This window comes from Tenrec ecaudatus, chromosome 3 (assembly GCF_050624435.1).
Source record: "Tenrec ecaudatus isolate mTenEca1 chromosome 3, mTenEca1.hap1, whole genome shotgun sequence".
Classification (NCBI taxonomy): domain Eukaryota; kingdom Metazoa; phylum Chordata; class Mammalia; order Afrosoricida; family Tenrecidae; genus Tenrec; species Tenrec ecaudatus.
Genome location: NC_134532.1, coordinates 217,078,849 through 217,098,801, shown reverse-complemented (window position 1 = coordinate 217,098,801; position 19,953 = coordinate 217,078,849). Strand labels below are relative to the sequence as shown.

Here is a 19,953-nt window from a genome sequence, read left to right as displayed (position 1 = left end):
CTGCGTGAGATCGAGTAACAGGTGTATCACTATTGCTTGTAGACACAGAGAGAGTATCTTATCACCACGGGCAGCATTGCACCTTAAGGCACATCTGGAAATGCTCTTCTGGTGATCAACGCGACACCACTCTTACTGAATCCGTCACTCTCGGAGAGTAAACCAAAGGCTTGTCTGACTCAACATGGCCAGTGAGAGTCCACTTCGGTCACTCGTGCCTAGGATAGCGACCTGGAAGTGTTCCACTTCATTCTTGACGACTAATCCCCGAGGCTCACACTTTGTACAGTCCATGTGAGAATGGCGGATACACGCTTGCCACTGTTTCCTCTGATGGTGGTGCTGTGCCTCGTTGGCCAACGAATGTTCTAAAAGCTTTGCTCATCCAAGTTATAAAGATCACCTCTACCTTTTCCTCGGTTGCACTTTGAGTGTCTCCCAAGCCGGGGGCTCATCTTCTGGGGCCCTATCTATTGGGCGACGCCCCACCGCTGTTCCTACCGTCTCCAGCGGCTGACCTTCCAGGAATGGACAGCGTTTCCTTCCCTCGGGTCCATTCTTAGTCTAGCGTCTCCACTGAAACTTGCAGGTGACCCTGCTGGTATTTGGGAAACACTAGTGGCTTAGCTCCCAGAGGCACGGCAACACGCAAGTCGCCAGTGTGACCAAGCCACAGCCGAGAGGGGACCACACGCCTAGACACTGAAGCAAACAACCCATACTCCCTGCCTCCGGGCGTCTGTGCTGACTCCCGGCGACCCCCTGCGGGTTTCCGAGGCTGTAACTGCTTTGTTTTAAAGAATGGATCCCCCCCCCCCCCGACAATTATAGAGACAAAAATCCCAAATCAGGGTCTTGGCTATGTCCATTTCTTCTCTAGGCCTTTCTCCTGGTTCATGGAGAAAGCAATCTGACAGCACTGCCTAGTGCTTAAAAAAATCATTTTATTGGGGCCCTTATAGATCTTACAATGATCCATAATTCAATTGTATTAAGCACACTTGTACACATTTCCAAAACATTTTCTTTCCACTGGAGTCCTTGACATCGGCCCCCCTGCCCCCCCTCCTGCCACTGTTTAGGGGAGTACAAAGACTAGTCTTTCACCCGCCAAGCTGCTGGGTGGTTTTGAACTGCCGACCACGTGCATCACAGCCCAGTGCGTAACCACAACGTCACCGGGGCTCCGGACAGAAATCAGGATTTTAAAAATCTACAACCTGTGTATCTGTGGGGCACTACTCGATCTACAAGAAGGGTGAACCATGAAATGCTATCCCAGATGTGGACTGCTGCCCAGCACCCAGGGTCACTAAGCTGGACCTGCCCCCACGACCGTGTGTTTGGCGTTTGGATCACGGCTGACAAAGGCCTGGAAGCCCTCACTTGGCTACGTCAAGAAATGCAGAGGACAAGGCACTTGAACAGATCCCTGTTTGTGCCCATTCCAAACGGTGACTCCAGAGGTGAAGGAACTGTCCACATGCAGGTGGACTTCTGCTGCAGGCCACCCAACAGTGGTTGCCGCAGGACCTGTTGTACAAGTTGTATCGGATTCTGAAGCGGACGCCCAACAAGGGCTCTCCCTGCTGAGGTCAGAGGGATCTCGGCTCAGAGCAGGGAGTGTCAGAGGATGCGTCCCTGTGTTTCGATTATTCAAGGGCATCCGACCGTGTGGGTCCTGACCGACCATGGGGCGCCTTGACAAGAACAGAACTCTGAAACACTTCCTTGTCCACGGCCGAGGGGCACTGCGTGGTTTGCATCAGGAGGGTGTGCGTGCCAGGGTTGTATGCCCTCACCACCCTTGTTCCTTCTGTGTGCCGGGCCCATCAGCACGAGGAGCTGGGCTGTGGGGAGACTGGCATCGGGGCTGGAGGAAAAGCTTACTGACAAGGTGCCACACGCAGATGACACAGCCTATGGGCCCTCCCTGCCAGCTGTCTGCTCCCGTTTTCTGCCAGCGTCCACAAGAGGCCACCCCAGGATACTCATTCTGGAACCACTGTGCTGGCTCCCCCACTAGCCTCTGTCAGCCACGCCTTCACAAGCAGCCAGTTCACCGTGTGCTTCCATCTCTATTACCAACAACAGCAACCCCTGTCCCCGGCAAAGACCAGGATGCCCCTTACGCCCAGTCTTCCCCAGCCCCCGGTCCAAACACTGGACCAGCAGTGGCAGAGCAGTGAGGGGGGTGGCCTCCAAGGCGGGGACGGGGACGGAGGGCATGCACGTGCGAGTTCACGGAACTGTCTGTCTGTGGCTTCCTCCAGAACCACCACAGGCTGTGACCGGCACCCAGATCCGAGGGAAACAGAACCTCCACCCTGGCTGAGGGAGCCTTTTGAGAAGTTTTTCTTTTCGCTTTTATTACAAGCATATAATATTCATTGGCAACACACGGAATACAAGCTTCACTACTGGAAAACCAAAACAGTTAAGCAATATTAAAAAAAAAGTGTAGACAAAAAAAATCCAACTCAAAAACAAACAAAAACTCCCCCCAGCCACCACGAGTACAAAAATTACACACCAACACAAAGCGCTTTTCTTTTTAAATGTAAACTTTCAAACAAAACCATCCAAGACACGTAACTCGGTGGGATTGCCTTTGTGAGGGCCACGGCCCCCACCGCTCACCTGGCCAGGTGCTGATGCTGAAGGCTTAGTGGTTGAACTCTGGACCCTGAACCGAGCTCCTTGTGGGGGGAGGGGGCTGAGGCTTTTGCTGGACCCAGTTGAGGGGTGGGGGGGACAATTGCGCGAGCGCTATGGGTACGTTTTAGGGGCACCTGCACACATGCTGTGGTCCATCGCGGAACTCCCAGATCTGCGGGAGGCTGTGCGCCCGAGGCTGCTGGGCCCTGTGGTCAACCTCTTGCCGGGAAAGCCCACGGCCAAGCAGCCAGCTGCCCCACCTCCTCATCCCCAGTGGCTGGCAGGGAAGGGGGTTCCGGTCAAGTCGACGAAGACGCTCATCTGAAAGCTGGACTTGTAAAGCCTACCGACCCCGACTCATCTACCTAGCTTCTCTGAAGACCAAGGCAGAGAAGCACATTGGCTCGTCATGTTAAGGTCACTCGTGATGTGGAAGGGCTTCCGGTGACTTCCTGAGGATAAGAGAGAAATGTGGGTTTTGTTGTTCTCTGTGAATTCAGCTGTCAACACAAGGCTTGTGTTTTCAACGTTCTGGGTGCGGATTCTGAACTCAAGGATACACCGGGAACAGTCGCCCTGCATACCTTATTGGGGACAGAGCGCCAGTCACAGGCAGGTGTCCCCCCACCCAACAGCACCATCGGGCCTGTGGTCTGGCAGGCGGGCGGTGGTGTCCCATGGAGAACCAGGCAGGCCCAGGGCAGCCAGAGCTAGTCTCTGGGTCGCACACACGCCATCCTTTCTCGGTATTGACGACAGGTTGCTCTTACACGCGTGCACACACACACGCACGCACAAGGGCGTTCTTGGGACCATTAACAATGGAGAAGGACACCGGCTGGGCTGGATGCTGGAGTCCCACGCTGCTCCCTCGCCCCTCAGCCGAAGGAAAGCCCACGAGCCACGTGACAACGTAACCCTATCACGTAACCAGCCCCTGCTCCAAAATACTGCACATAAAGAAAAAGTGCTTTCCATCCATAAAAGCTCCAAACGCTAAAAACAAGTAACAACGAAGCTTGCCAAGGGCAGCGTCTCATACTGTCACTTTCCACGCCTGAAAACCAAGCTGGTCACGGAAGCCACGCGACTGCCGGGAAGACACGACCGAAGGCTGCAAATAGAATAAATAATCTTATAAAGTTTAAGTCTCTTTTCTTCTTCACCCCCCTCCCCCGAACCTTACAACTCCACAGTATAGATTCCGTCTGCATGTTCTTTCTGTGGACCTGTGAGCGCGGCCACGGCCCCCCGCTGTCCTGTGGGGGGGGGACACGACGCGGGAAGAGGACACACAGCATGTTGACCAGCACGGGAGAGGCGTGCAACGACTTCACAGGGACGCCATGTGTGCCCCGACAGACTGACCCCAGCACCGACGGAGCCTGGCTTTCTGGGGTGGGAGACCCAAGGCTGCGAGGCTGGGACAGCAGGGAAAGGGACCGAGAACCCTGCAGTACACGTCGGCGTAAGGCTCCGCCGTGAGACCGCGAGTGGAGGCCGACCACCACCGTCACCGTGGGCCTTGGGCTTTCCCTCCGGCCACCTGACTGGCGCGATGGAACCTTAGAAAGGCAGGTGCAGTGGGGGGTGGGGGTGGGTAGCAGCTATCGGGCAAGCAGTTACCGACACCATCACATGATGGGGGCCACCAACTAGGGAGAGGGGTACTGGCTTCGGCTTCGCCACGGTGTCTCTCTGTGGGCTTGAAGGTAAGCAACTTAGCACCATAGCAAATTCAAGTGGCTTTAAAGAGGGCAACAAAGTGACAGAGAGAGACAGAGAGACGGCCAGGGCGGTCAGTGGTCCACGTGGAAGCTGAACCACGAGTGGACTGGGCTTGGGGTGTTGGGACGGCTGGATCTTTCCTCGGTTGTACCACAGGCTGGGGTGGGGGGGCCTCCCCGCTACCACCAGGCGCGTGACATCGCTGTGGTCAGGAGAGAGGGGTGACGGGCGCTTCGGCAGTGTGCGTGTTCTGAGGTAGACAGGCAGTGTTTACGAGTCCACGTGCACTCCAGCCCTTGTACAGTAACTCTCAAAAACAAGGATTTGGGTGAATAGCAAGCTTAGGTCATCGAACAGCGCCAACAGTACTGGGGGCTGATGGGCTCGGGTCGGTCGCACGGAGCGAGTCTGGACCAGAGGACCCATTTCTAGGTCTCCAGGGGCCGGGTGAATGCCGGTTCTCAGCACTAAATCGCCGGCAGCCGGCTGGCAGGAGAGCAAGCGAAATTCGTGTGGATGAGCCAGGGAATTCCCACAGGGCGGGAGAAATGCTACTCACTCACCGGAAATACTTCATGAAGCATAGCGCCTGGGGGGAAGCCCGGCAGGGAACCCCCCTCCCGGGATGCCCAACAGGGGCTCGGGGAGGAGCCAGCTCGGTCCCGGCGAGTTGGCGCCTGTGGTCAGAAATGCCTTGTCTTGTATGTAACACAGCGGCGTGGCGTGTAGGGTGGGGTGGGGGAAGGGGCCCAAGAGCTCACCGAGAAGTCAACACGGGACATGGACGAGGGAAATGCCCAGACATCTCCCGGCGCACCCCGGAAGACGGTCTTTCCCCTCCTTGGAGAAGGATCGGCTGCGTGGTGGGAGTGGGGTGCCTTCTAAGGCGGCGAAGACAACGGGGAGGAGGCAGGGGCAGACGCGGGGCTCCGGAAGGCGACCGGTGTGCGAGGACAGGAAGTGACCAGAACAGCGACCTCTGCCCAGGAAGGAGGACCTGCCCCAGATGGCCTTGGTGCTTGGTCTGCAGAGCGCATCTCCAGGCCTGGCAGCGGGAGAGCTGGCCCCTCTCCAGGACGCTGCTGTTGGGCAGCCGTGGGTGTCAGCAGTGGGATTCATGCAAGGGTGCTGGCTCCCCCCACCCCTAACCCCCCACCCAAAGCATCAGGCAGGGTCCTTCAGGAGCATCTACCGGACCAGGCTCCCGGGAAACATGGCCAAGTGCACCCTGTCTCTTCAGGACAGGAAGGGGGTGGTGGCACGGCCCACCTTGTTCTGCACACCAGTGTCACGGGCCGGTAAAGCCCACCTCGGGTGGGGCCTGTGGAACGGGGAGGCGAGGAAAGTGGGAGTGAGTGAGTGCTACTGCTCCACCTTCGTGTTTGGGGTGAGGCTGGGGAGCCTCCTCCCTGCCTGGGCTGTGCTGCCCCTTGCAGGCCCGCGGAGCTCTTGTGTTTGCCACGTTCCAATGAGGAGAATGAAACACCACCGCTGACTCACCATATTCATGGAAACCTCTTTTGGTATACTTTTAAATTAAATTTTTTTATATAATTTCTAGGTCTTCAAGGAGGCTAAAGGCAACATAAATAGCGCTGTTCACCGTGAAGAGGGGTCTTGTCCAATAACTTAGGAAGGAGTCCGTCAAAGCACGCGGGAGTTCTGGAGGCCTGGCGTGAACCCTAGCTCATGGAGACTGAACGGAAACAAACGGAGACTCTGGTCAAGACCTGGAAAGCAAGCAAAGGTGGTCGGTGTGGAGACGCGCTCCTTCCAGGGGCCGCGCTGCCGGCGCAGGCAGGGGGAGGGCTCTGTGAAGGGTCTTCATCGTCTGTAAACACGGTGCTGGTAGTGTCTGGCTGAGTTGTGAATTCTCTCTCGTACAAAAAGTTATAAATATTCTCTATTCAGAAGTCTGGTCCCCGTGGGGTGGGTCCTTGGGGTGCCCGGGACGGGCAGAGTCCGTGGTGTGGCCGAGGCCGCGCTCAGAGCAGGTCCATCTTGGGTCTGTAGTGGAGCAGCAGCGGGGCTTTCTGCAAAACACACAGGACGGCGGGGACAGGTGTGTGCGCCTGTGAGACACAGGTGGAGGGGGCTCCTGTTGCCTGGCCCGGGGCAGCCGAGCTCAGGCCCTCTCCCCACCACACCCATCTCACGTTCTTGGGGGTCCTCCCTTGGGGCCCCCTTCCCCTCCAGTCTCCTGCCTGGTGTGTGTGTGTATGTGTGTGTGTGTGTGCCCTCTTCACTGTCGCTCTCCCTGGCACAACCTCGATATGGTGACCATCCACCTGGTCTCCTACTTCAGGGGTCAAAGGAGGAGGCCACACGGTCACGCCCACCCCCCTCCAGTTTAGTCTCCCTCCTGGGGTGAGGGGAGGGCGGGCAACAATATCAGGAGTCTATCATGTGGTTTTTGACCTGGGGGAGGCCCCTGGCTCTGTGTCGGGAGCTCTGTACCCTCCGGGGGGCTAAGGCCAAGTCCCAGGGCCACTCTCTAACACCCACCCCCTCCACCACTGAAAGGCCTGTTTCCATTTCTTGGGCACAGGATGGCATTTCTGCTGAGCCTGGAAACCAGGTAAAGCCTGGGGGGTGAAGGGCGCTGACTGCAGAGTTCTGGGCAGACTGGGAGGGAAATTTGAGAATAAAATCCAACCAGTCAGAGGGTACCAAGGGGCAGCATCTGTCCCCCAGACACAGGGTGGCAGGGGGCAGGGGAGTGGAACCTTTGTACTTGCGGGCGTGGGGGAGCGCTGGTACCCGGAGGGAACTGAACCGGATGTCCCCAAACGGGCACGCCCGCCCACAGGGTGGACAGGGAATGCGTCCCGCCCACCATGGCCCCACCAAGGGAGGCCGGGAGCCTCACCTTGAACCTCCACCGGGTGACGACGACGAACTTGAGGGTGTGGTCCTTGCCCAGGATCTCCTCGTTGCATAAGATGTCCAGCTGAGGGAGGAGGCCGGCTCAGAGACGCCCAGCCCTGCGCCCTCGGACGCTAGCTCGAGAGGGCACAGCGCCCTGGTGCCTCCCGTTTCTCCAGGCGCCTGGAGCGGGCGCAGACGGTGTGTCTGGCTCCGTGGGTCCCTGCCTCCCCCCACAAAGGCGGGTGGGGTTGTCTGGGACGGCTCAGGTGAAGGAGTCTCTGGGCGACCGCTCCCCTGGCCCAGTCTGAACACCTAGCCTTGCCCCGCCCCCAGGCTCTCTCCCACCTACCACGTTAGCATCACCACCCATGCCCAGCCCCCAGCTCCTCTCACCTCCGGCGCCTGCTGACCCCCTCAGCCACGAACTCCCCCCTCCCCCCCTTCTGCCTTTAGGGTCCTGGGAGAACAATCGCCCTGTCTCTGTGCCGGTCACACAGGCTGCTGGCCCAACGTTCCAAGGTGTCCTTGCAGGGAGCCACGCCGCCACGAAGACAAGCGCTCCTCATCGTGGTGACCCCCCCGCCCCCCAGGCCTGGGTCAGCCTGCTGGCAGAGCCGAGCGGGTCCCCACGTCAGGCTCCAGAAGCTCCTCAGGAGAAAGACAGGCTGCCCTGTCCTGGGGGGTCGCTCTGAGCCCACAGGACTGGAAGGTGGGAGCCGAGGACCCAAGGGCTGGGGCTGGGGCCCCAGTCACAAGACTGGGTGGGGGTGCGGTATGGTGCGGTCAGGGGGTGCAGACAGTGGCCTCGTGCTGTCCCTGTCTCGCTGGGATGCTGCATGCCTCCTGGAGGCTCTATCGACCAGGGGTTGCCCCGAGGGGGGCGGGGGGCAGCCTTGGCCCTGACGAGCCCTCTCCAGGTCATGGAGGTGCTTACCCCGTGGCCCCCTGCCTGCTCCTTCCGTGGTCCCCCACCCCCTACCACCTCCAAGCCCCAGACCTCCCCTCTCCTTAGGAGCAGCGAGCTGGGACTGCAGGGGCTCAGGGGCTTGGCACATGTGGAAACTGAACAAGAGAAACTCCCCTCTGGGGTGAAAACTTCCAACGCATCTTCGAAGGGCTTCGCCCTGCCGCCCGCTCTCTCCCAGGCCGACCTTGCTCAACCCCCAGGGCTGTGACCTAGTCCCTGCAGGGGCTGAGAGACTCTCCTTTCAGGCTTCGCCACGGCCCAGCAGCAAGGGCCTCTGCATCCACGAGGCAGTGCTGCCCCTCACCACACACATCACGCCACACACACACACACACATACACACGCGCGCGTGCGCCCCTACCTCGTTGAAAGACGAGAGGTTCAGCTTTTTGGCGATGAACTTCTTTAGGTGTAAGACGGTGGCCTGGGCCGAGCAGCGGATCCACTTGCGCTTCAAGCCCCGGAGCTTGCTGCTGTTACACTCCAGGCAGATGCTTACCTTCCAGGGGCAGACGGGCGGCTCGTTAGCGGGGTACGGCCAGGCCCTGGCCACGGAGGGGGGTACCCAAGAACTGCACCCTGGTGACCCGGGTCACCTCAGGGCCGGGGGGGCGGGCTTGCTGGCGCCTGCGCCACTCTGTCCTCCTGAGCACGCCCCCCCCCATGTTGGTGAGAACGCAGTACATGGACCCCCGAGTGAAGGGGCCCTGGGGGCACTGTGACTGAAGCTCTTGGCTGCCGCGGACCCACCCACATCCCTCCCCCTGCTGGCCCCGTCCTGGGACCCCCCTCTCTCTCAGGGCTGGGGAGATGGACGCTCAGGTGGTCGGCCCCCCGGCTGGTTGTTCATGGAAACTGAGCAACTTTGTGACCCTTGACCAGTGCCCAGGAACAAGTCCATTAAGAAAAAGAAAAGTACGGGACGGAGGTAGACCAAACCACGCCACGCGAGCCCCGAGCGGGGTTCTTGGGGAGCGGACGGGGAAGGGCCCTCCTTTTCTCGCGGGCGGAGGAGGGGTTAGGAAAGGGCAGCCTGGGACGCCCGCCCGCCCGCCCGCGCGCCCACCTGCTCGTCGCTCCGGTGATAGTCGTTGTCCTCTTCCTGCTTCTCCTCGGCGGCTTCCTTGTGGGAACTGTCGTCCGCTTTGGTTTCACCTGCCCGCACACGGAGCGCCTGGCGTGAGGCCGCGCCCGCCCCGCCGCCCAAACCACACAGCACGTGTATGCACATGGTGCCCTGGCGAGGCGACTCCGCCGCCAAGAGGGAGTGCGGCCTGGGGTGCGCGCACTAGACGGGTAGGCACAGGAGGTGAAGGCTGTGGCAGGCAGGGGCCCGGGCACCCACAAGCTCACGCCGCCCCAGCCAGCCGTCTGCCCGAGGGGTCCGAATGCCTGCTGGCATAGAGCCGCGTAGAGCCAAGTGTGATGCTGCACGCTGCTGCCTTGGAAACGGCCCGACCCCCGTTTTAAAGGGTTTGCTCTTGGCCTCTGCCCATGGCCCCCCTCCAGGTGCGGCTGGTGTGAACGGCGGTCCATCTGCCCCGTACCGGTCTCCAGAGGGCTAGCCACACTCAGGCGGACAGGCAACACTTGGGAAAGTGCAGTCCAAGGGAGAACAACCCACAGCCCCCAAGACTCCAGCAACCAGCTAGGGTACACCATGCAAACACCAACTATCCCCAAACCACCAGGCAGCCTGGCACTTCCCGGCCACACACAGGTGGAACGTCTCAGGACGTCGCTTCCCTCTCTGGGCCTTGACCCCGAGTTCCAGGCACTCCGAGGGATTCTCCTGGTCCCCCTGTCCCTGCCCAACCAACAGACCGTCCCCAAGGGCACCCCTGGGGCACAGTGGTCCCCCGTGCACACCCCTGGGTCCCCTGGGGCCAAGAGGCTCGGGGAAACACGCAGATCACTGCAACCTCCCCTCGCGCTCCTTCAGAGTCAGCCCCCACCGCACAGAAGGCTTGCAGCCTCAGGAATGGAGGCGGCACTCACCGTTCCGATGGGGATCTAAGTGCTGCTTCACAGAGCAGGTCTCCCCCTTGACGTCCCCGGGCACCTCCATGCCGAGCTTGTGGTAGAATTCCCTCTGCTTCCTCATCTCCGCTGCAGAAAACGAACACGTCCACCTCAGCCCAGTCCTGGCCATGGTGCCCGTGGAAGCCGTGAAGACTGACGGCGGCAACCGGCGCAGGCTGTGAGCACCGTGGACGGAGCCCTTCTCAGCTCTGCAGCCAGGGTGCCCCACCCCGAGGGCCTGGCACGTATGTGGCTGGGCATACACCATGGCCCAGTACAGGGCAGACACACCGAGGCACAACTCAGACCACACAGGATGGGGGGCCAGAAGGGGAGACACCTGCAGCACTTTCTACCAAGCCTGGAAAGCTTCCCCGAGGACCAGCATTTGGGCTCAGGTCAGCCAGCGAGGCCGCTAAGGAGGCGCCCAGGAAGAAGAGAGACGCCTCATGCAGGCGGGGCGGCCTGGCTCCGAGGGATGCGAATGGAGCCGGTCCAGGGCACTGGTCACTATGCTGATCCAGTGGCAACGTGGTCCAGGAAACACCACCTGCTGATGGCCGGGTTGAGGGGGGCTCACCTGATGGACTCTGGATTCCAAGCACCAGTGGGTGACCCCCCCCCCAAGCCCGCAGCTCAGTGATCCTGGTGCCACCTGGCTTGTCCATGTCCTTTCATGTCCACTTCCTGGAGCTCTGCCAGTTCACATCCGCCCCAGCTACTCCGAGGGAGAGACAGGGGTCTCTACAGTCTTGGAAACCCACGGGCAGCTCTGCCCTGCCCTGCGGGAGCACGGTGCATCAGCCTTGACTCCACTGCGGAGAGCCAATTTTGGAGGGAGCCCGCCCAGGAAGGCCCTGTCCCCACAGAATGCCTGTGGCTTGCCTGAGGGCCGGAGTGGGGTAGGGTGACGATGATGCCGCCGCCGCTGACCAGGACAGAGACACGGAGGCCAGCTCGATCACCCCAAGGTGTCCTGCACGCGTGGGTCAGTTCCAAAGACCAGGTTGCCGGGTGAACACGGATGTGGCGTCAGCAGTGGAGGCCGATGACGCCAGCTCACAAGACGCAGGAGGACCATGCCATTCTCTAACTGCCACGCCACGCCATTCGTAACTGCCACGCCACGCCCGTGCCCTGCATGCTTCCGCTTCCCCGTCATTGTTGGAGAGGATTCAAGGACCAGGAAGAACTTTCACTGTGTCCCTCGACGGGTGGACCCTAGCCAAGAAGGTGCCCAGAGGCCCTTCCTCTTCCTTGACGCCCTGCCGCTCTACCAGGCTCACGCCCTGCTCCAGGGCCGGCCTCTCCTGACGACACGGCCACGGCACGTGAGCCTGCCTGGACGGCGCGCTCTGGCCACGCCTCTTCCACGGCGGAAGTGTCTGTCCTCGGAGCGGGCGAAACACTCGGCGTTCTTCTCCAGCACCGCCGCTCGCGTGCGCGCCCCCAGCCCCGTGTGGTCGACTTCCACCCGTGACCCTCGCGAGCGCGTCAGAGCAGGCTGTGTCGCCTGCACACTGCAGCTGGGTGCTGCAGTCGTCCACTTCCTGCCGGCCGGCGTCTCCCCTCCCATGATCCCTCGGTGTGCGGATAAGAGGGCTGAGAGGACGCGGCCCCCGTGAAGGAAACAGAACTGACGGGCTCACAGCAGTTACTGAGAAGCCAACCCGCCCCTGCAGGCTCTGTCTGTATCTGGCCGTCACCTTCGGGGGACCAGCCTGGTGCTGCCCGAGGGAGGCCGGGCTGTGCCAGGGCAAGAGTGTGAGACGGAAGGAGAGCTGACCAAACTCGCTGCCATGGAGCCAGCGCTGACCCAGTGGCCCGTGGGTTCCCGAGATGTCACCGTGGCGGGAAAACTTCCTCTGGCCTCTGCTTCTCACCCGGGAGCCCTGGTGGCCCCGTGGTGACTCGTGGGGCTGTGGACCAAACCTGGCCGGTTGGAAACCCCCAGCAGCCAGGACAGACGGAACCTTCTGCTCCCGTGCAGCGTGAGCCTCGGAAGCCCCACAGGGTCAGCTCTGCCCTGTCCCGTGGGGTCGCCCTGAGTCGGCATCGACTCGATGGCAGTGTGTGTGTGTGTTTATCTTCTCACCCACCAGGACGCAGAGGGGATGGAAATGGTGACACGGTGCAGTGCCTGGTGGGTGCACTTTGGGGTAACGCTTCGGGTCGTAATCTGACCATTGGTGTCAGGATCATCCAGAAAGTCAACCAGCACCCTCCCACCGTTCCTGCTGGGCATCTACCCTACGAACAGGGGAGGGGATACACATCCCGGCTGTGTGGAAGCCACAAGCAATTCTGAGAAGCCAGGAACAGCTTAACTGCTCCATGTCCAGCCGTGGGCCAGCCCATGGTCTTACCCTACCACTGCAGGCGCAGAGGACATGCCCGGAGCAGGCCAATACGACCTGCTGCCAACACAGCCCCGCGGGCTCACAGCGACCGCACAGGACAGGGCAGACGGCGGCTCTTCCCAGGAGTGGAAAGCCTTCCCAGGAGTGGAAAGACGGCTTTCTCCCAGGGAGCAGCTGGTGGTTTCAGACAGCTGGTCTTCCGGTTACCCCTACCTAGGCCTCCAGAAGAGCCCCGGCATTCTCCAGGCCACTCCCAAGATGCCCACCATGGGCAGAGCGGGCACTCGAGGCCAATCCAACACATCTGCTCTCCGGGGCGCACTAATACGCAGCCTTGAACACGCGATGACACGGCAGGGGTGGTGGGAGACGTCCAGGCCTGCGTTGGAGGGACTTGGAGCCGCGGGAAGAGGAGCTTGCGGGCCACAGCTCAGGTCGCATGTGGCAGCGGGAGGGGCACTCCGGATCCGTGACCAAGTCCACCAACGTCCAACCACAGGCTCATGGTCTCGGAAAGAACCCGGGGACCACTGGGGCGTCTGCTCTGCCCTCCTTGTGCACACGGAGCCCCGAGGACAGGCCACAGTGAGTGTCCCACCACGCAGGGACGGCAGGGCAGAAGGGCACTGCGTCCTGGGAATTCGGGGACTCCCTGGGGGGCATCCGTTTGGATCCTGACCCACTACAAGCAGACCGTGGCATCTGGGAGAGAGGGAAACCCCCATGCTGACGGACGGCGGCTGCTCTCTGGTGGGCCGTCCGTTAAAAGGAGCCCGTCTCTGGGGTGAAGACGGCAGGGGAAGAGGCACAGTGTGGGTGGGGCGCCGCCAAGGTGAGGAGCGTGAGGGGACCGACTGGAGGTGGCTCCGTGGGCATTTTCCTCACGGTGCCCCACTCCCCGTGCCCACAAAGTCCACAACGAAGACCCGTGCATCTGTGTGGGGTTCCAGCCTGGCGCCCACGCCCAGGGCTCCCTCAGGAAGCCGAGACTCCTCAGGGGCCAGTTTGAACAGCAGGCTACCAGCGCCCTCACACTTCTGTGCCCGAGTCGTGCCGAGCGAGGCAGCGAGGCTGGGTTTGGAAGCGCCCCCCAGGCCCCACAGGAAGTCGGCGGGAAGATGGGAGGAAAAGGGGGGCGTCTCCCTGTAGGGCAGTGAGGAGAGGCCACAAGGCCAGAGGCCCACCTTTGAGAGTCATCGGCAGGGACCCCAAGTCTGAGGGCCTGGGGGTGCAGCAGCAGCTCGGGGAAAGGTCAAAAGACAACGAGGCCTTGGATGAGGTGTTTCCGGTCCCCAGTCCGGAGCCCTGTTGGGTGTCCCCCCGCTGCACCCTCACACATGCACCCCAACCTTGTTCCCAGGATTAACAGAAGCCTGAAGCCCTACCCGGGCAGGGAGATGCCAGCAGAGATGGTGCAGACGAGCTCGGAGGTGCTGCCAGTGAGGACCCCAACCCAGGGGACCCTGACTAGGTGACCCACCCAGGTGACCAGGTACACAGAGCAGACTACCAGGTCTGCGGGACCCGAGCTCAGCCCCGGGGGCTCCTGTGTGTCGAGGAAGGAGAGGTCAGGTGGAGAAGCTGTCTGAGGAGCTGGGACCCCAGGGAGCGGAGGGGCGGGCGTGGACACTCACCTTCTTGGAGGCCTGGCACCAGTTTGTAAACAATGTCTTGCATGGTCCTGTCATGACTGGGGAGAAGAGAGAAGCGAGTCAGCCACACACGCCGGCCCGATCGGCTCTGGGGCCTCTCCACTCAACAACACCACGCCGGGGTCGCCCAAAGCCCCGCCTGAAGCCTTGGGACGGGATGCGGGGGGAGAACTGGGACAGCTGGGGTGTGACAACTGAGGACAGACGCAGAGACGAGGTGGAGGCCAGAGTAGCCAGAGCGCCCCACCCCGCGGCCAGTCTCAGGCCCGAGGACGAAGGCGCCCGATTGGGCCCTCCTTGGCTATGTCTCTTCTGCACTGCAGTGGCACTGAGGTCCCCAGAGGCCCCTCGCCCTGCCCTCAGCACTGCAGGTCAGCGCACAGCGGCCAGGGCCCTGGGCAGCACGAGGGGCCAGGACTGGGAAGGCATGCCTTGTAAGCAGAATAGGCGCCAACGACGTGGGCACCACTGGCTACCTGAAACCTGCCAGTTCTGCACCTGCTGCCGTGAGGCGACTCTGCAGGCTGCAAGGGAGAGCTGCCCCTCAGTGTCCAGATCTGTCACTCTTGACAAGAGTAGAAAGCTTGGTCTTTTTCCTGAGAAACGGCTGCTGGTTTCAAACTGCGGGTCTGAGAGTTGTTGACCGGCATCGACAACAAAGCCCCTCTTAAAAACCACAGGCTCTGAGCAGGGGTGACGCCCCGGCACGCCCACGTGGCCTGCACCCTGATGCATGGGACTCAGTGACCAACTCCCGGAGGCCCAGGGAGACAGAAAGCCAGACTCCCTGCAGAGGTTGGGGGGGGCAGGGGGGGACACAGGGACAGGGACAGGATGCCCACCATAGTCCCCAGCAGGGGCTGGGTTCCAAGGTTGGCCCTCTACTTCCCACCCACCATTAGTCAGTTTAGTAGAGAAATCCAAGTGCAGTCGGGTGCCCTGGGCTGACAGGGGGGGACAAGGGACCCTGCCCGTGCCAGCTGCCCCAGATGCTGACTGACCCCAGGACCGCCCACCCCACCCCTGGGGGCCCGCCCTGGGCGCTCACCCAATGTACTGCAGCGGGTGGCTCTGGTGGATGACAATGCGGCACGTCGGACACGTGTTGTTCTCCTCCAGGTACTTGACCAGGCAGCTCCGACAGACTGCGGTGGGACAGACGGAGGTGAGCTCAGAGGGCATGCCTGAGGGCACGTCTGAGGAAATGTCTGCCTGCAGCTCTTGGGCCCCTCCATCTGCTGCAGGGCTCTGCTGTGACCCGGGTGCCTCCTGTGTGCAGGGGGAGCTGCCTGGGGCCGCTCCCAGGACGTCTCAAACCTCCACCCTTACAGCCAAGCAGCCAGGTGCCCGTCGGTGCCACCCGGGGGCAGACGAGCAGGTGGAAACAGGGAGAGCGAGGGGGATGGATGCTGGAAGGAGAATGGCCAGCTGGGGCACCTGGGCACACGCCCCCACGTGGGCTCGTGACAAAGGCCACACGGAGTAGCCCACGACAGGACCACAGGATCTCCCCCAGTAAGACGAAACGACACCAGATCCCAGGAAAATAAAATGACAGAGCACGGGTCCCGTGGGTGCGCCTCTGCATGCAGGGCAAACATGCAGTTGGGTGCGCGTCACCCAGAGCCCCAGCTTCGCACATGTGGAGACCGTCACAAGGGGCCTTTGCGGCGACGCTGCCTGCGGCCAGGGTCACCCCCGCCCCACGGGCCATTCTCACGCATTTCCAGTATGGGGCCCAACTCTGACTGTCGCACACGGGGCGCCCTGGCCGTGCTCCAGAGGGTCTCTGCTGTATGCGGGGACCCGGCTACTGTGCTGTATCTCAGCACCCACCAGGGGAGACTCCCCAGCCCCAACACCCACACACCAGGTGTTCACGGGAGCAACACTGACTTTGCACCTGGGTGGCCCCGGAGAGAATCACCCGGCTTGGCTGGGGCTAAGGGTCTTCACCACCAGCGGCTCCCAAGAGGGGGGCCAACAAGAGGGAAATCGAAGTTGGGGTGCTGAGTTGGAGCCCGCCCCAACGGGCCCAGTAGACGGACCCATGGGGGCCCCAAGGCTGCACATCCTCATGGAGGCGGGCGGCTGCACCTTTTGCGGGAGGACTGGCTGGTGGGTGCATGGCCGAGCGCTTCCCCACTGCCCCCCACGGTGGGAGGATCGCCCGCTGCCTTGGAGCATTAGGAGGCGCCCCGTGGCCTGGACTACAAGTGTCTCAGCCACGCACGGCCGCCAGGGGCCGGGAGCCGTGGGGCAGGCAGGGGCCGGGAGGGGCTGGGGGACGTACAGGTGTGCAGGCACTCGGTGACCGTGGTCGCGTCGATGAGATAGCCACTACAGAGGCGGCAGGTGATGTGGGCGTTTATGTCCCAAAGTTTAATCTTCCTGGTCAACATCTTTGGCTTCTGCAAGAGAAAGCACAGGATGGTGAATATGTGTGTGCGCGTGGTTGGGGTTGCTGTGTCCTCAGCCGCCAGGCTGTGCGTCAAGCCTGGCGAGGGTGGGAGTCAGTGGGGCAGCATAGTGCCAGGCCTTTCTTCCAGGTGCTCTCAGTGGACTGAGTGCCAGGCTGGGTGAGGCAGGTGGATGGAGAGAGGAGCAGGCAGGGAGGGAGGCAGGTGGGAAAGGCCAGGGCACACCTGGATCAGGAACCAGCGCTGAAGAACACAACCACCCTGGGTGGGAGAGCAGACACCAGCGGAGCAGCTGCCACCCCAGACTCGTTGGCAGCAACCAGGTCTCTGGTGACCTTTGGCTGTTACTGCTCCTGCCACCCCTTGGTCACTTCCTGCCACCCACCCACTCACACTTCACCCGGGGGAGGGGCCTGGGTTCTGCTGCTGGGCCAGGCCACCCGGCTGGTCGCTGAGCCCCAGTCTAGCAGGAGCCTCCATTCCCACTGGGGCCACACGGGGCCAAGGTCAGTGAGCAGGCAGTCTCAGTCACTGGGCGGTTAATACCGATGGAGGAGTAACCCATCCCGTCAGGCCCTGCGAGAACACCGGGAAGACATAAACTTGGTTTCAGGGACCGTGCCGAGGCACCTGGCGGCGCGGGTCACCTTAAGGAGGGGGACCAGACCCTTGTGCTCCAGTGGGACCTGTACATGGGAAGACATGGTCATGGGAACACGCTAAGGAGACACTGCTGCTGTCCCGGGCCACGGAGTCGCTCCAAGCCACAGCAGCCCTGGCGCACAACAGAAGGAAGCACTTCTCCGTCCCCACGATGGCTCTGTGCTGCAGTCCTCCACGGCTGTCCATCCGTCTCCTCGAGGGCCTTCCCTTTGTCCGCTGCCCCTCCACTTCCCCAAGCGTGAGGTCCTGCTCCAGCAGCTGGTCTCTCAGGGGCACCTCTCCCGGGGCAGAGCTGTGGTTAGGGGCCACCAGGTCAGCTCTGGCCCATGGTGACCGTACGCACCACAGAACAAGACACTGCTCGGTCCTCACGAGGGCTCCCGTGTCTGAGCCCATCCACGCAGCCACCGTGTCCATCTGGCTCCTCGGGGTTTCTCCTTTCAAGTGTCCCTCCGCTTTACCCACCATGACGTCCCCTCTCCTGAGAATGTGTCCAGTGTGACAGCCAGGGGACTGCAGGGCCACTTGGATCCACAGTGGAGGGGACGTAGCAACTGCGTGTCCGAGATTCCAAAAGGCTCACATCGGTGGATGTCCTCAGGAGTCAGAGCCAGCACTCCAGGCTGAAGACTTGCCTGCGTTTGCGATGCCCGCTGCCTGCCATCCACCTTCCCCTGGCCAGTGGGCACAGCCCTGCCCTCCTGCATGGGGCTGGGGGGCCTGCTCCCGGCAGCTGAGCCTGAGCCTGGGTCAGGCCACAGCACCACATGGTGGTCAGACGAGTGGGCAGTGGTCTGGCCGGAGCCCTGCCCCTTTGCCATGAAGCCAAGGTCCACTCGGACAGAACTGCCTGCCTGCCCGCGGGGTTCCCAGGCAACAACTTGTTCCACCACATCCGTCCGACAGGACAGGGTGGGCTTCCGAGACGGGAGCTCTTTACAGAATGCTGCCTCCTTCCCCTGCAGTGACGGTGGGTGCAACTGCTGACTGTGGCCAGCAACCCCACCCATAACCCCCGCGTCACCAGGGCTCCTGGCCTGACACTCTCGCCAGCCGCAGCGGTCACGGCCTCGGCACTCGCCCCTCCTATGACTCCCGCTCCACACAAGTCACCTGCTCGGGACTCCCAAACGCTCCTGCCCGCTGCTCAGGGAGCAGGCTCGGCCCTCCCTGCCCCACCTGGACACCAAGAGCCAGACGCCCGGTGTCAGTCTGGAGACAGGAGACTGTGGTTACCTTCCACAGCCCGGAGGCCACAGGAAGCAGGGCCATGCCTCCATAAACAGACAGCCCTGCCACCGAGCGCGTCCGTGAGCACAGCAGAGAAGACCCCCGTCAAAATGATGAACCCCTGCTGGTGGACCCTCACGCGGCGACCCACCCCCCTCGGGGCAGGGCAGAAAGGCCCCGTGGGTTTCCTAGGCGGTAAATCCGACAGGGCAGATGCAGCACCATCTCCCACAGAGCGCGGGGGGCTCTGAACTGCCAACCGCGCAGATAGGCGCCCGCTGCATAACTACTGGACGAGCAGGGGGTGGTCACAAGACCCCGGGAAGGGGCTGTGTCCACAAGTACTGACCACATCCCCTGGCGTGCCATGTGCCCCCCAGACACCACACACAACCACTTTGTGCAGGATGTGTGTGGCTGACAGCCGGCTGGCCAGCCCCTCCCCCCTCGCCCAAAGCAAGACCCACCTCCTGTCGATGTCGGCGCCTCTCGGCTCGGCCTTCGCACAGGCCGCCCTAGGCGACAGGCGCGGCGCGGCTGTGTGCGGTCAGCGGCTGCAGTCCTTGCGGCGCGGGCTCTTCTCGTCTGCTCCTGCCTGCGGCCCCGGGCCCTTCTCCCATTTTCTAGGGCAGAAATGGGCTCCGGTTAATTCCCGTCAGGCAGGCCACGCCGTCCATGCCGGATGGCTCCTGGTGCCTAATGACCCTCACGCTGCACCACCCCGCAGCCAGCCCGGCAGAGCAGCCTGACTGTGAGCAGGTAAATAGGGGCCTGCCTATCCACAGGGTGGCTGTGGGTCGGGGTTGACATGTGGCAGTGGATTGGTTGTGTACACACACACACACACACACGTCCCCGAACACACTCCACAGACATTCTAAAGCCAGAGGGGCTGCAAGCGAGGAGGGATCAAGCCCTTGCTGATGGAGATCAGTGGGCGGCGGTCAGTGTGGATCACAAGTCAAGGCAAAGAAACACCATCACAGCTGGACCGGCCGGTGGCCTGATCAGCGGGGAAAAGCTGGGGGCTGCCGGGGAGTTGTCTTGCTTGGGCTCTCGATCAGTCAGACCACAGGCCTGAGCCCTCCTTGAGGGGTCGCAGAGCAAGGGTCTGAGGTGCACGGGGCCAAGCCCCGGAGCATTCCGTGGCTTCCTATGCGCTGAGTGGGACTGCGAGCGAGGCAGCCTGGGGGACGCGGCCTGCGTGATGGAGCAAGTGGAGAGCTGAGGTTACGGGAACACTGGGACTGCCGCAAGAACAGATCGCCCGTCTTGAGAAGTACAGCCTCTCCTTAGAGGCAGGGACGCTGAGACTGGGTCTCAGCAGCTTTGGACACGTGGCCAGGAGGGACCAGCCCCTGGAGAAGGACATCGTGCTTGCTCAA

At 61.9% G+C, this 19,953-nt stretch overlaps 1 protein-coding gene across 2 annotated transcripts in view; it reads right to left on the bottom strand.

Moving 5' to 3' along the window:
• Positions 1–5,904: 5,904 nt before the first annotated feature.
• The window catches only part of PCGF3 (polycomb group ring finger 3), a 32,763-nt gene continuing 18,714 nt past the window's right edge, over positions 5,905–19,953 (bottom strand). For both annotated transcript variants that reach the window (XM_075544554.1, XM_075544555.1), the window contains 9 exons: positions 19,036–19,191; positions 16,549–16,666; positions 15,304–15,400; positions 14,238–14,293; positions 10,220–10,330; positions 9,288–9,376; positions 8,583–8,720; positions 7,256–7,336; positions 5,905–6,419 (listed from right to left, as the gene is read on the bottom strand). In XM_075544554.1, the coding sequence (XP_075400669.1) occupies positions 6,372–6,419; positions 7,256–7,336; positions 8,583–8,720; positions 9,288–9,376; positions 10,220–10,330; positions 14,238–14,293; positions 15,304–15,400; positions 16,549–16,657 (729 nt within the window). In that variant the 5' untranslated portion in view covers positions 16,658–16,666; positions 19,036–19,191 and the 3' untranslated portion in view covers positions 5,905–6,371. The remainder of the gene's footprint in view (positions 6,420–7,255; positions 7,337–8,582; positions 8,721–9,287; positions 9,377–10,219; positions 10,331–14,237; positions 14,294–15,303; positions 15,401–16,548; positions 16,667–19,035; positions 19,192–19,953) is intronic.